The following is a 15,200-nucleotide window of genomic DNA, read 5'->3' on the forward strand; positions in this document are numbered from 1 at the left end:
ATATAATGACACACAAGATGACTTAACTTCTGGCCACCAAACAAGACAAAGTTCCATGTTTAGGATGAGCAACGAGGTACAAGAATCACCACAACTTGTTGCTAGAAAACCGCTGTAAAAATGGGTATTTGGGATCACCAAGTCTCAATAAAAACTATTACACATTATTTACATGGAAAACATGTGTTTGGAAGATATCCCGTTTGAATATCCTTTTCTGTTCTTTCGTCACAAACATAAACATGAATTTTGATGCTGGCTTTCTATTCTATTCTCACACATAAAGAAAAGTACTTCATTCTCACTTTTAGGTATGGTGGAGGGTGTGTGAGGCTTTGGGCCTCTGTGTCAAATGACAGGTTAAATTTTTCTATAATAAAATGTTTTTTTGTTTTTTTTTTATGTTTTACACATTTTTACTAGAGGAGTCACTAAATGAGAGAAACATCCCATTCATTATTGCATGCAGATTAAAAAGATCTCTTAACAACACTTGGACCATGTGAGATGATAATGTCAGTTTGAACTTGTTTAGGTGGATGTAACACTGTAGATATTACATCAGATAAATGATTCACGTACTTCTGTTGATAACCAGTATTGTAACAATCTAGGCATGTTTTCTGATATTCGCTTTCAGTAACAACTCATCGTTTAGTAAGTGTGCTTTTGACGTGAAACAATTTTCACAACTCCTTTTCTCTGGGAGGAGGCATGATTATAAAATGCAATTTGTTTAATCTTCTCAGAGGATTTAATGAGGCTGACTGAAAGATTAGAAGACATATCTTTCCACCCACTAAGACTGAAAGCAAAATATCTTGAAAAGAGGGCCCTAGGTGAGCTTAATTTAAGCTGGCAGAGTCAGGGCTTTTCAGGCTGATTTGAGCTCTGTAGATCTTGGTTTCTTGAAAAGGCCCAGAGGTCGTGCTGCATGTAGTCTGAATACGTATGATTGGATTTAACCAGGGTCCTCGAGTATTGCATGCATGCCAGGCGCCAGTCAGCAATCTCTCAATAAAATACTTCATCCATGCAAGCAAGCTGTCAGAGATTAGTCTTTTCCAAACGGGGCGGCAAGGATGAATGTCAAATTTGTAACTGAATGACTGATAACAGCTGCCTGAATCTGGAAGGAGGCGGTAATAATTGAGATGAGTGTCAGACACTTGGTCAGCTGTTTTTCCTTTGATCGCTTCATGAATGCAGCCTGACTAAATGCTAAGGTTTTCATTTGTAAGATGAAACCATTTAACATGAACCAGACTCTAGAAATGTGAATTTAATCTGCACGGGGGAATAAAGACTGAAACAAAGCACTTTTAGCAGCACCAATCAGATGAAGAGACACAAACTCTGCAGTAATACCAATCAGGCCTTCAGCTGTACTCAATCAAGGACAATTGCATGCCTCTAAGCAGTCAGTCAGCAGGACTTTCTGACAGTGTTCACCAGTCTTGCTCCCTTTGACAGAATGAAATGATCAAAATGATCTTCAGTCTGAAATCGGTTCTGTGGAGCCTGGCCAGTAGAAGTAAGATTTGTTTAAAAATATTTCTATAATTTTCCCAAAAAAAACTGTCTGATTGATCTGCAAATACATTAAACTCCAGGATTCAATCAAAAGTGCTGGGTAAAACACATTAAATATCCATTACTTGTTGCTGGCGTATCCTCCAGGCGGAGATTTAAATTTAGACATGAAAAGCAAATTCTGGCAGTTTCCAGTGGACTTGATTTTTAAAATTAGTCATCTTATTTTAATGATGCATGTGTTTATTTTTGTTCTTGCTGCTGCAGTTAAAGTACAGAAAAGCAACCATCATCACTGGGACCAAAGCAGCAACTACTGCCATCCCCCACACGCCAGCCACAGCAAGACATGGAGCAGCCCGAGCCACCCACACAACCAGCAGGACCACTGCAAATGTAAGTTATCACTTGTGACAGCTCTGCTGCTGGCAGGGCCGTTTTTCTGGCTCTTTAACAGCCCAATTATTAAAACATCTCTCCATGACTACCCAAATAATAGTCACAACCTTTTTACTTTTTTGCTCCATTCTACTGCTGTGATGATTTTTTTGTATTATTTTCTTCTTATTGCTGTATCAGCCCTTGTGTTGCTCTGTTTTGCTTTAGCAGCTGTGAGCGCCGGCTTCTCCCCTTCATCCACAGCCACCTCCGGCTTCAGCAGCCAAGGTAGCAACACTCTGCCCTGCCCCATTGCCCCCGTTGCCCCCACTAGCCCCCGCAGCGCCACTGGGAGGAGAAGGAACAGGAAGAAGGACCACAAGAGCTCATGTATGATAAATTATCTCCTTTTGTATTGCAATTAGACACTGCTAATTATTTTAAAGCGAACTTAAAACTTGTGATTTTGTGCTTTCAACCTGATGAAATGTAGTGATTTGAAAAAAACATCCCCCTACTTATGCCTCTTTACAGATTTCTTCTTTTTTTATATATTGGACAAAGGTAACCAAATACAATGAAGATTCAATGTATCCAAACTAAACCAACCTGGTCCTTTGTCAAAAGTAATCTCTCTAAATCTATCAGCTGGTTGTGCCATCCTCAGCAGCAGTAATGGCCAATAAGTGTTTTTCTATAACAGGGATTTTTTCCCTGTCTTTTTCAGAGAATTGTTCGTTCATCCACATCGAAAATAAACTAGGCCTCTCCAAAACTTTTTTCAACACATTTATTTTTTCTTGGTGAACTTGAACTTTCGATCATCTTCCTGCAAAAAAAAAATCAAATGCAGCTGAAGTTAAGATTAAAAACTGATGGCAAGATATTCTCCTTTAGAATTTTCTGGTCAAGTTCAGAATTCTTAATTCCATCAATTATGGAAACTACTACTGGCCCTGAAGTAGCAAAGCAGTCTCTGACTGCCACAGCACAACCATAATGTTTGACTGTCTGCATAATATTATTTCCAAAATTCTGTGTTAGTTTTGTGTCTGTGTTCAAAAAGTTCCACTTTTGTGGAGCAAAATGTTTTTCCAAAAGTCTTAGATCTTCTGGCAAATAGTAAAAAAAGGCTCTTTGTGATCTGTTTGGGTCAATGATAGTTGTTCTTTCTCATGAATTAAATTTTCCCCTCTCTTTGAATTCATTCTCATCTTTTTTGAAGCACTTTGTGTTCTGTGTATTAAACATTCTCAACACATAAAGATCGACTAACATGCTTAAATCCAGGCCTGCTTTTACAGCACACACTCCCCTGTCAGTTTAGACCATCTGCTAAAAGTGATGTAGTTTCATTAAATAGTCCTGCATGGAGTGAAATTCTGTCTGCTGTCAGGTCTTATTAGTAAATTTAGCAGTTCAGAGCCTTGAAGTGCTTACACCGAGGTGTGAAAATGGATTTCTGCGTAACCTGAGCCTCAACTTGAATAGACTCAACTGATTGTTGACGTAAGCGTTACTGTGACTCATTCACTTCCTATTCCCATGCCACTGAGCCAGTATGTTCTCCTCACCCTCTCATACCATCTCCAAAGGTCCCTTCCTTTGCTCCATCTCTCTGCCACATTTCCAGTGGTATCTCTGTGTGACGTGTCCTCTCTCTTTCTCCCCTCTTCCTCAGTGTCCTTGTCCTCCAGCTCTGTTGGTCCCGGGGGACAGATTTTCCATGTGGAAACAAGTGAAGTCCTCCTGAGGGGGGACCCACTAACTGGTTTTGGGATCCAGCTGCAGGGCGGCGTGTTTGCCACAGAAACGCTGTCTGCACCCCCGGTCATCCGCTTTATAGAGCCCGACAGCCCCGCTGAGAGGTAACCCAATCAGACACCTAACCAGAAATCAGGCAGCAAACACGGTCACCTTTATCTGAAGGGTCTCAGTCCTAATGAAGGAAGAAATTCACTCACTATGTAACTGAAAGACGTTCAGCTGCGGGCGTTTAATTAGGACCTTGGATGTCTTGTATCTAGAGTGATCTGTCATTTTAAATGCAACAAATTGAATCCCTGCCTTAGATTGTACATTAGTGGACGATCATTACTGATTGAATGCAGCTCAAAGGAAATCTCTCTAACTGGAGTGATGGAGTTGTCCCAAACACAAGTATGTTTATAAATGTAACAAATTTCAAATAATTCAGTGACTATTGCCAACAAAATGTAAAGTTTTGATGTACAGTTCCCTGTGGAAATATTCATTCAACTTGTTCACATTTTGTCAGTTTTAAACCTCAACCTTACATGCATTTTGCAGATGTTTTATTTATTAAACCATTTAATAATGGCTTTTAATAATGGTTTATGCAAACTTATTCAGCGGAAAGGTCAAAATTGAACACTGGTTTTCAATGTACTTGACAAATCTCTGAAGTTTTTCCGAGCACTTCCAAAAAAGTGTTTGGAAAAACTTGAAGAGGTATAATTACTTATGAAAGGCACTGCATCAAATAATTTTGTCTCAGCCTTAAACATCACCATTCATGATGCCCAACTCTGATTTGGCTTGCCTGTAATAAAACACTTAAACTCATGGAAAGTGGTGGGAATGTTGATGGTAAATGCAGCTCAAGGGAAAGTTGGGTTAGTCACAGCCAGTTGTAGTCATTGAAGTATGCCGCAATTATACTGCAATTGGAAATGTTTTTCTGGCGCAAAATAAAATTGCAATGTGAGTCATTAGCTTGATAAACACTTTACTCTTATTTTGCGGTTCCTTTTATCAGAGGTTTTATATGCAGTGATATGAGAAAACTGGTAGAATAAGAAAGGTGTAATTGGGGAAATAGAATCGGATTCTATCAACAAAAAAAACCCATGATGTTTCTTGTCCTAACTAAAATGTGATTTAAATGACATACATTTCTTTTTATTTATTTATTTTTGTCAAGTTACTAGAAGCAAAAAGACATTTTAGTTTTTGGATTCATTGTGTTTTCTCAAGGCTTTTGTGGCATTTGTAAGCACTAAGTGTCTCCTGCTGTTAGACTGAAGCCCAGAGCAAGCTTTAAGTTTTCCAAATCAAGCAGAGAAGTATTCTATGTGACTGAACAAACATGCTGTCTTCATGCCTGTATGTCACAGCGTGCCTCAAGTGTTTCAGAGCTCCTCTGAGGACATCTGCATTTAAAGATCTTTAAAGAAAAATGTGTCTGTATCAAATTCATATTCAAATTGACCTACAGAAAGCAAAATCATTAAGCTTGTCTGAGTATTGAAGAATGCAGTAATCTCATTACCTTTGCTTGGATTTGAAATCCTAATGTTTATGCTTTTGTCTTTTCTTGTAGGGAGCATTGGTCACAGTGACGGTGTAAACACAAACTGAATATATTTATCGTTATGAGTTGAAAAACTATAGTTAAAGATAATATTTTCGTTCTGGGATTAGTGGTGGCCATTGAAGAAGTTTAATTGTCTGCCTCGACATTTTCTACATGGCTTTAGTCAAATGTTTTGGATCACTCTCATCAACCTAATAGTGACTCGCGTTCACTTTTCTAATATAGGCCAACATATTGTTAAACAGTTTTTAAGAGATTATTAGTTAATTCATTATTGTCTATTTTAAATTGAAAAGAAAACCCCCCAAAAACATGAAGTTTAGAAATGCGCTTGTTGCATTTATTTTAAATGGATGATTTATGGTAAAAACAATTGCGTTGTCAACAATTTTAATATATATATTTTTTAATATATGTGATCCCAGAAATCGAATATATTTCAAATCTCCTGATCACCAAAGGGGAGAAGGGGTCACAGAATAAATCTGAAAGGACAACAGATGGCTGAAGGCATGGAAACATCTGCTACGTTTTATTTTTCCAGCTATGCTGCCAGCAGCTTCGCACTGTGAACACTGTTGGTCAGTGGTACATGTTAATGTCAGGAAGTGTGGTCATGCAGGTTGACTCCCCTCGTCTTTACTGGGTACTGTTTAAGCCTGGAGAAATGGTTCACTGAATAAATCAGTGATGCATTAAACACAAAAGGGGTTCTGATGTCTCGTCTTCATCGTCCTCCTGGTCGAAGGCAGAATGAGGTGTATTAATTCAGGAAGCGGTACACGGTGCTGTGTAGTTAGCACACATCTTAAATGAGGCCAGTTTATAGAGTCTGTCCTACAAGACTAATGATGTGTGTGTCGGCAGCGCGGGGCCGTGTCCCCCGGGTCCTGTAACATGATTAGTCCAGAAGCAGTTTGACATGAGTGACTAAAGTACAGCAGCCCACTGTGATTTTAGTGCCTCAGCCTCTAATGCAAGGTCAACGAGCTTCAGTTTTCAGTGAATTAATTTCAGTTGACAGCATTTAACGTTTCCTGCATAGTTTGTGGTCTCTTTAATGGTGTCATTCTGTTTATGCTTCCTACCTCCTCCAGACATCAGTGCTTCCTTGGTGAGACCACTTTGAAGCTGATGTAAAGATACCAGAAAGGCGTTCACGCTAACTCTGTGGGACTCTATTTGACTTCATGCATGCTGCTTTTAGTAACTGCTCTGATGTGCAGAGTTGGAGCTGCAAGATCTAGTCTGCAATAAGTTGATCTTCACCACAGTTTTGTATCTGCTGCTACTGCTGGTAAAATTCTTATCCTGTTGCTTTGATCATGATTATGTTGGTAGAGCTGAAGAAGAGGAAGGTAGGACTCCACTACAGAGCTCTAGGCGGAGTAAACGAAACCCTAGCAGTTTAAAAAAAAATTCAATTCCTTTTGATTAACAAACTGATCGGAAAAACTCAGAATAGTGAGTCTATTTGTCAACAGCAGAACACCAGAAGCACAGGCGGTCATGTAGTTACTCTTGCTGCCACAAGAGGAAGACAAAATCTAGGTAGGGGACATATATAACTAACATGTTTAATTTGACTAGATATCTCAGAACATACTAAATGATTTTAAATAGTGTGGACCTCAAGCCACTATGATGTATAATTTATGCATTTCATCTTTTTATGAATTGAAAATTATCTCTGCCTATTTACAAATATACCAGTTTTTGATATTTATAACTGCACTTTTTACATACTGCTATTAAATAATTTATTTTCCATCTTCCTATCTGTATTTTTATTGTTTGTTTGTAGTTTTTTTTATTTCCTCATTGTCCTCATTTCTCCTCAAAATTTACTATGTATTTTATAGTTTACTTGACTACCATTTATATTGTTTTAGTTTAATATTTTTGTGTTTAATCTATTTTTATTGAAGTTTCTCTTTATATTTTCATTTAATTATGTTCTATTTTATTACTACATATGCTTTTTACTGCTTTGTCTTCAACATATTTTTTTTCATTTCTTGTACAACCTTCATTTGATTTAATAGATGCATACATTTCATTTGTATGTTTTTTGGTACATAGGTGTGGACTGTTGCAAGTTGGAGACAGAGTGTTGTCCATCAATGGGATCCCGACTGAAGATGGCACTCTGGAAGAAGCTCATCAGCTGCTCAGAGATTCTGCTCTGGCGAACAAAGTTACAGTGGAGGTTGAGTTTGATGTCGCAGGTATCACCTACTTAAAAATGTTAACTACAAATCCTAAAGTCTGGTTAAGCTTCACCTTTCTGTTTTTTTGTTTGTTTTCTTTGTTTGAATCCAAATTAGAGTCTGTTGTTCCAAGCAGTGGCACTTTCCATGTCAAACTACCGAAGCGGAGAGGAGTGGAGCTGGGCATTACCATCAGCGGTAGGTCTGAGGGACTGTCAGCAGGGGGCAGTGTTGGTCAATCACACTACATCACTTTCAAGTTGTGGAGTCTGAGTTCCCTGATCCATAAAACCGACACTTGTTAAAACTTTGAGGCACATAGCTCATTACCTCTGAATAATACTGGTGTGTACCAGTGTCCTTCATTAGCTTTTCTGCTTCAATTACCTCTGAAAACCCCCCAAAAAACACACACACAAAAGGGAAAGCAAAGGTGCCACAGAAAGAAATGCAAAATGATTGATTTTTCTGAATCTTCTCTGTTCTTTTATGCTGCTACATGAAATAAAACATTTTTTCCCCATTTTTACCAGCAAGTAAGAAACCTGGCAAGCCCCTCATCATCTCAGACATCAGGAAAGGAAGCATAGCACACAGGTGGGTTCCATCATGCATATATTTACATTTCCCACAGTTGGATACTGCAGGTCACATCAGAGACAATGTTCCTCAAGGTTTACACTGACTCGCTCATGGACCAGATAGATATGTCTGCTGTGTAACAGAGGCCTAATAGGATTGAGCCATCATAACTAGATCAGTAGGACAGCTACATTTCAGGCGGGGTCGGGGTCGATTAGGTTGAGGGTGAGGTTACGGTCACCCCCACAGATCCCACCGAGGCTAAGAGGATTCTGCAGATGCTTCCTCTGGTCCAAGTTAATGGTTGTGATCATCTTGCTCTTGGTTGTGTCTGCTAGAACAGGCACTCTGGAGCCCGGGGACCGGTTGCTGGCCATCGACACTGTACGCCTGGAGAACTACACTATGGAGGACGCCATGCATGTCCTGCAGCAGGCCGAAGACATGGTCAAACTGCGGATCCAGAAGGACGAGGACAACATTGGTACAAGGATCCCTCTCATAAAATATTAATGTTCAAAATAAACAAAAAGAGCATTCCTCCAGTTCATGATACAAGATCTATGGCTGTGCAAAATGTCTTGACTTCATATTTCTACACACAGTGTAGAGCAGCTTGCTGGCTTTAAAAAACCCTATTTGGACTAAATGTTGGTGGAGCAAGAATAATGTAACAATAGTTTAAAACCAATCATTTAGTTGATACTATATAACCAACGCAACGTAGTGTGTGATTGTGAAATGTATGAATGATCTGCCTAGATGAAAGATGTTCAGAGCTTATGTGAAAATAGTGGCAAAGGTGGATTGATTTTGTAATAAACGTTAAGCCTTGTCTTTCCCCCAAAAAAATCAACTATGATCTACTTTGTCCTCTCTCACATAAAATCCCAACTAAAGACCCAATGTAGCTAAATGTGAAACCGCTCAAGGGGAATGAATACTTAAGCAAAATACTGTATAATCAAGATGTCAAGCTTTTCTCAGCACCCACGTTTGGTCTTGACACACTTTAAACTATTTGGTAAAGGATGATAGCCAGGCTATAAAGGTTTACAAGCCTCGTTTGATAAGGATCCCTCAGCCAGCATTCAAGCTCTAACTGAGGGGCGTCTATGTTTTATTATACATCTTAAAGGAATTTATTACACATTTTATGCGCCTGAGGTATTGTGTGTTTTTTGCTGTAGATGAGCTGGAGATGTCAGGCTCCATAATCTACACAGTCGAGCTGAAGAGGTTTAACGGACCCCTGGGCATCACAATATCTGGCACAGAGGAACCTTTCGACCCCATCGTCATTTCTGGCCTTACCAAGAAAGGCCTGGCAGAAAGGTGAGCAAAGAGCAGGTTTAAGAACACGTGAAGCTTGTTTGCTGTTACTGATGGATTCTTTTTGCTCTTTTTGAAAACAAATGAGATGCTTGAACAATAGCTGGCTGGTTTCTTTCAACAACAAGAAGCCTCTTTGTTTCTATCTGTGTCCAATCGCTGGCAGTCTGACAGGATTCTCCAACCGGCTCTGTTGTTGCTGTCTGGTATAATCTGGTAACTCTTTCTCCTCTGCCTTCCTGTCCCTGCAGAACCGGGGCCATCCACATAGGAGACCGAGTTCTGGCCATCAACGGGATCAGCCTTAAAGGGAAGCCTCTGAGCGAGGCCATCCATCTACTGCAGATGGCTGGGGAGTCCGTCACCCTCAAAATAAAAAAACAAGCTGACCGTATATATCTCCCTTTTGAATTATTTGCTTTTCAATTGATCTTAGATGGAAACTGTAAAATTTTCAAATGACTAAATTGAAAAGTAATTTAAAAGGATTTAAAACAAAAAATAACTTGCTTTGTGGAAAATTAAGACATACAGTATCTTGGCATATAAATTCTTTTGATTCTGTGTTTATGGAGGCCTATTTGGCATCTCTTATATTTCTGCTTGCGTGTCTCTATTTTTCAAAAATTTATTTCCAAAGTTAACTCAGGTTTTCAAAAATGACCCAACACTCCAAGATGTTAGCAAACAAACATGAATGGAAACAAAAGCAAACAAAACTGTTTAAAATTAGGACGTTCAAAAGAATTATAAAGAAGAAAATTATCTTTAAGTAATTGTTCTGCTTTTTACTCCCAGAGTCTGACTGTCGGCGGTTGGCGGACAGAGAAGGCGGCTTTCTAAGCGATCCAGAGGATGAACTAACAGACTCCCAAAAAACCAGCAAACTCTCAGAGGTCTACTCAGCCAATGTTCCCAGCATAGACTCGGCCATGAGCTCCTGGGACAGCGCAGCGTTTGATGCAGGCTACATTAGCCAAGGTGGGTGCTTGAGCACAGGACAGTGGAAAAAATATTTACCCCAATATTAAATTCTTCTGCTTTTATTATTCTAGGCCACACACGCATATTTCAAGTCATCAAAGGAATTTCAATGTCAAAGATAATCTGAGTAAAAACAAAAAGCAACAGTTTACAAAGAGGACTTCAATAATTTATTATTGAGTCATAAACTGTGATTTTTTTAATTTTATTTTAGACATTAATTTCATCAGTTGCAACCAGGCCTGATCACCTCTAGACATGTAGAATCAGCAAATTACTTAAACAGAACCTGTCTGGCAACATGAAGCAGACTAAAAGATTTTGTGTTTGTTTGATAGTAACATTTGTTTGATCTGAGACATTTATTTGCACAAAAGAGAAAAAATATAAAATATCTGTAAGGAAAAGGAGGGGGAAAAAAAATCAATTTTCCTTTCAGGGCTATATCTGCATAAAACGTCCGATTTACTCCTAAATCCACTTGACTGGAGGCGCCCGAAGCACAGAAGCCACACACCCTCCAGCTCTGGAGGTTTGGGACTGCAAGCAGGGCTGTACGATGGAGGATTCACTGAGGATGAGTGGGACAAGATACCTGGGTGAGTCCTGAGGGCTGAGGTTATGTTTCCAAGCAACTGAGAAGAAATGTCCTGTTCAACAACAATGGTCCAATTATTTTTATTCATTCATATGCTGTTTCTAAAAGCATTTCAGGTTTGTTCTTGTTGATGTTGTGACTGCTAACACTGAATTGTAGCAGTGAAATGAAAATCCTAAATATTGCTAAGCTTTCAGAACTGGACTGCAAACTACGAATAAATATTTGTAAACAAAAAAAATGCTCTGAATTCTGTATCACAGTTTGAAAAATGTGGACATTAGCAATGGGTTGTATGATATTTAAGCTGCAATAGTATGTTGGCTTCATCTGCAGTAACTGAGAGCAAGTTTATACCTTTAGGCTGGAGTTATCGCAATATCATAAGATGCACTGATATTGCTGTGTTGAATCAAATCGAATAAATGTACTGCATGTTACACTGGCAGTCTGTAGGACTTTTAAAGTTCCCTCATTGTCAACATCTGTGTCACTGTATCTTTAGGTGGTGATAGTCATGTTTTTTTTTGTTTTTTTAAATTATTATTTTATATATATATTTTCCTTTGTTTAAAAGATACAGTTCTGGTCAGATCAGAAAAACCTAGAAATTTCATGCAAAGTTTTCAGTTCTTCCAGAAATAAACACACTATTTCATCTATTTGCGAAGATGCTCACTACTACAACCATCTAAAAACATTTTCAAATTTGTTTTTGTGCAACTGAACTCTTTATGCTTTCTTTCAGATTTGAGTAGTCTTTAGTTAATTCAGCTTTTGAATTAACGTTGGTTCAGTTGGTAGAGTAGTGGTTGTGAAGTTGTCTGAGTACTACTACCTCATGTCTCATTTATCTCACTTTATTGAGGTGGGGCGTTTGGTTGCAAGTTGTCTACTTATTTGCATATTAGTGCATTTTCTGTCACTCAAGACTTGAGTGGCGAGTGAAATTTTCTCTGATTTCAAAGTAAAGGTTTGAAATGAGCCAAAGTAAACAGCCAGTTGCACAAATTAAATTTGACATGAAAAAAACTATTTTTAAATGGTTGTAGGGGTGAACATTAACTGACATGCACTCTAAATCTTTACAATCAGATGAAATACACCAATTGAAATAATGACTTTAAATTGCTGGCAGCTTTGATGTGGAACAGAGAACGGTAACTCTGATCAGAGCTGTATTTTTTGTCTAAACATGTTGCTGTTTTCGTTGAGAAAGCTCTCTGCACCTATTTTATCATGTTGTGTGCATACGCGTTGTGTGCTTTTCCAATCTGTCCTTTTTTTCTTCTTTCTTAGGTATTCTATCTCTGATCTGCTTTATTAACTGTTCGCAAGCTCTCTGGTGTCACAATCAGATGCCCTGTCATCCCTTATCCACACAAAATGCAAAACATTTCCCTCTGAAAGCAACTAAAAGACTTAAGGATACATCTGCCTCATGTCTCCTCAAGCTTGACCCTTATGAACTTGTTACGTTTCTTTCCTGCTTTTTTTTCTAAATCTAGTCGGACTCCTTTCAGTCCTTTCCTGAGCTGGTTTACAGTAAAAAAAAAAATCAAACTTTTTGTTTTTCTTTTAATGTTTGGGGCTCTCCAGTGCAGCAGCCAAAAGAAACTGCATTTCCCATGCTGCTTTTCTATGCAGCAGTCCCCTCCAGACTTTGCAGGGCTGCTCTTATGTTATGGTTCCTGCACTGTCATAGATTCGTCAGCCCCCCTCGCTGCCATGGCACATTGAACAAGGACGACACCTTCTGGTCCCAGGCTCTACAGGACCTCGAGACCTGTGGCCAGTCTGGGATTCTCAGGGAACTAGAAGTAGGTGGCCTCCTTCTGCTTTGTCCTTCTGATTCCTTGGGCTTATCCCAGCTTTAATGAACATGCCTGATGAAGCATTATGATAACCATCAGTGAGTAATCTCTTATTAAATCTGACAAGACAAGCCGGGCACCTGCTGCCAGATTGACTAAGGAATGGTTTTGCACAACGCCTCAGCTGCTAATCTGCATACTAGGCTACATTAGAAAATACATGCATGCTTCCTTTATTTACTTTTTTTGTTTGTTTGTTTTGGTTTACTACATCATATTGAAATAATTCCTGTCCATGTCGACTCTTCCAGGCCTCTATGACAGGCAGCACTCTCAGTCTGTACCTGGAGGAGACCAAGACCAGTGAAGACTCGGTGTTGCTCTCTGAGATTAGTCCAATAAAGATGGAAGGAATTCACGGCGGGTCTAAAAACAAAAGCCTGAACATGTCGACAGGAGCCAGAGATGGCTCATCCAGGGCCAAAGGGGACCCCTCTGACATTCTGTCCCCTTCATCTCTGGCACTGCAGAAGGTGAATTGACTTGTCTCCTTTACTTCTTTTACAGTAACTGAACTATGTGAATTGCTGCCCTGTCTCCTCCCAATGACAGGACGGAGGGATCATCAGAATCAACAAATTATAGAAGCAAAGAAAACAGACTGGTATCACAAGAGAAGAGTCATGATTATTAAAACATGTTCCATGATTTAGTTTGAGACGTTGCTAGGAAGGAAAAACGTGAAACGGGAAGCAATCGTACAAATTAATAATAATAAAGAAAAACAGGCTTTTTCTTTATTATTAAAGAAAAAGCCTGTTTTCTTATTAACACATCATGAACACATTCGTTCTCTTCACATCCTCATGATGTTAATACATCATGAGGATGTGAAGAGATATGAAACTCTTCATATCATGAGGATGTGAAGAGTTTCACATCCTCATGATATAAAACAGTGTTCAACATCGCTGCCAAAATTCACAAGACACACAACAGGGAATGTTACACCAGGCAACGGCTCAAACACACAATGTTCACATTATTATTATTATTATTATTTTTTAAAAATCTAATTGCTTTTAATACAGTTAAAAAAAGATCTGGCAGCTTCACCTGAAACTACACGCGATGTATCAGCAATTCTCTCTGACACACCTGATGTTCCCTGCCTCAGTTTATGTTTGACTGGCAATAAAGAAACGCATGACTGTCCTCCACTGAGTAATAATCGTATTTGGAGTTGATACAACTTTTCTCATGTCATGGAAAGTCATCTGAACGCCACCTTAAAGCTGTTGTTTGGTTATGGATAAATCTGCTGTTCTTCCAAAACGAAACATATAATTTGGAGGCTCCAACTGTTTAGTGTTTCCACATAGGCTAAAGGAAACAAAGTGTTAGTGTCAGTGCGGAGTTACCATTTAGCCCAGTTTCCGATGACCGGGAGTACACTGTCAAGTTTGTTAAATTTAAATATTCCATACTGCTTCATATGCATGTGTGCAACTGCAATTGTTTTTTGTTTGCAGGTTTCTCTAAGGAAGGATCCTGAGAGCCATGACTTTGGTTTCAGTGTATCAGATGGGCTCCTGGAAAAAGGAGTTTATGTCAACATGATTAGGCCAGACGGCCCAGCTGAACAAGCTGGTCTGAAACCTTATGACCGGATACTTCAGGTACTGTTTCTCTTTGAACAGGTTAAAGCTGAAATAACTTGTTGCAGAGCTCATTAGAATAATCGGCATGCTCTGGCGACATTAAATCATGTTACTTTTAAAAGTAAACGCTGCCCTTTTAAAATACCATGCTTTAGCAAGACCTGAGATTTTGATAATTTCACATCTTTTACCTCATGAACGTTCATGGAGTCCATACAGCTTGAGTGGAAAAAAAAACCACAAAAAAAAAACACAGAAGGAAAAAAACACCAAAAACTGCTACAACCTGATTGCATGAGTGGGTGCATTTTAAACTATACTGAGATACAGTTACACTCTCTTTCAGCATTCTGTCATCTTCAGTAATATGCCTGTCAGCATGCATGGCACATATTAACTCGGCACCATTTACTGTTTGTATTTCCATCCACATCGTCAACAAGCCCTGTCAAACCGAAAGCAGAGGTTCTCAATTCTGATCTTTAGGGATCATTGCCCCACATGTTTTATGTAGTTTGCTTCTGCCACAAACCTAAGTGTTTTACATATATATCTTTAAATACATAATCAAATTGACAACAAACTGAAAAAAATCAAACTCCTGATGTGAAACTGTTTTTTGCACTCTGAAAATGTGCCACTATAGTTTAAAAAGATTTGAGGACTGCTCTGAGCTTTTAACCCCAAAGAAACAAGTAGCAAGAAAACTTCACCTCAGGTTTAATTAATGGGTTAAACAAATGCAAAGTTGAATGTTAATTGGTGGTTGTG

The 15,200-nt window shown here is 38.9% G+C and overlaps 1 protein-coding gene across 6 annotated transcripts in view; it reads left to right on the top strand.

The window, feature by feature from the left end:
* LOC114144115 (glutamate receptor-interacting protein 2-like) overlaps positions 1 to 15,200 on the top strand; it is a 37,905-nt gene that overhangs the window by 18,522 nt on the left and 4,183 nt on the right. For 4 of the 6 annotated variants that reach the window (XM_028016619.1, XM_028016625.1, XM_028016641.1 and 1 more), the window contains exons 10-23: positions 1,801 to 1,929; positions 2,140 to 2,301; positions 3,593 to 3,779; positions 7,331 to 7,476; positions 7,576 to 7,656; positions 7,992 to 8,055; positions 8,379 to 8,524; positions 9,231 to 9,375; positions 9,624 to 9,763; positions 10,171 to 10,353; positions 10,796 to 10,955; positions 12,660 to 12,774; positions 13,080 to 13,301; positions 14,301 to 14,447. In XM_028016619.1, the coding sequence (XP_027872420.1) occupies positions 1,801 to 1,929; positions 2,140 to 2,301; positions 3,593 to 3,779; positions 7,331 to 7,476; positions 7,576 to 7,656; positions 7,992 to 8,055; positions 8,379 to 8,524; positions 9,231 to 9,375; positions 9,624 to 9,763; positions 10,171 to 10,353; positions 10,796 to 10,955; positions 12,660 to 12,774; positions 13,080 to 13,301; positions 14,301 to 14,447 (2,027 nt within the window). Of the gene's footprint in view, positions 1 to 1,800; positions 1,930 to 2,139; positions 2,302 to 3,592; positions 3,780 to 7,330; positions 7,477 to 7,575; positions 7,657 to 7,991; positions 8,056 to 8,378; positions 8,525 to 9,230; positions 9,376 to 9,623; positions 9,764 to 10,170; positions 10,354 to 10,795; positions 10,956 to 12,253; positions 12,513 to 12,659; positions 12,775 to 13,079; positions 13,302 to 14,300; positions 14,448 to 15,200 lie in introns of those variants that run through there. The other 2 variants (XM_028016633.1, XM_028016659.1) reach the window with 2 other exon arrangements.

Source organism: Xiphophorus couchianus, chromosome 1, assembly GCF_001444195.1.
Source record: "Xiphophorus couchianus chromosome 1, X_couchianus-1.0, whole genome shotgun sequence".
Classification (NCBI taxonomy): domain Eukaryota; kingdom Metazoa; phylum Chordata; class Actinopteri; order Cyprinodontiformes; family Poeciliidae; genus Xiphophorus; species Xiphophorus couchianus.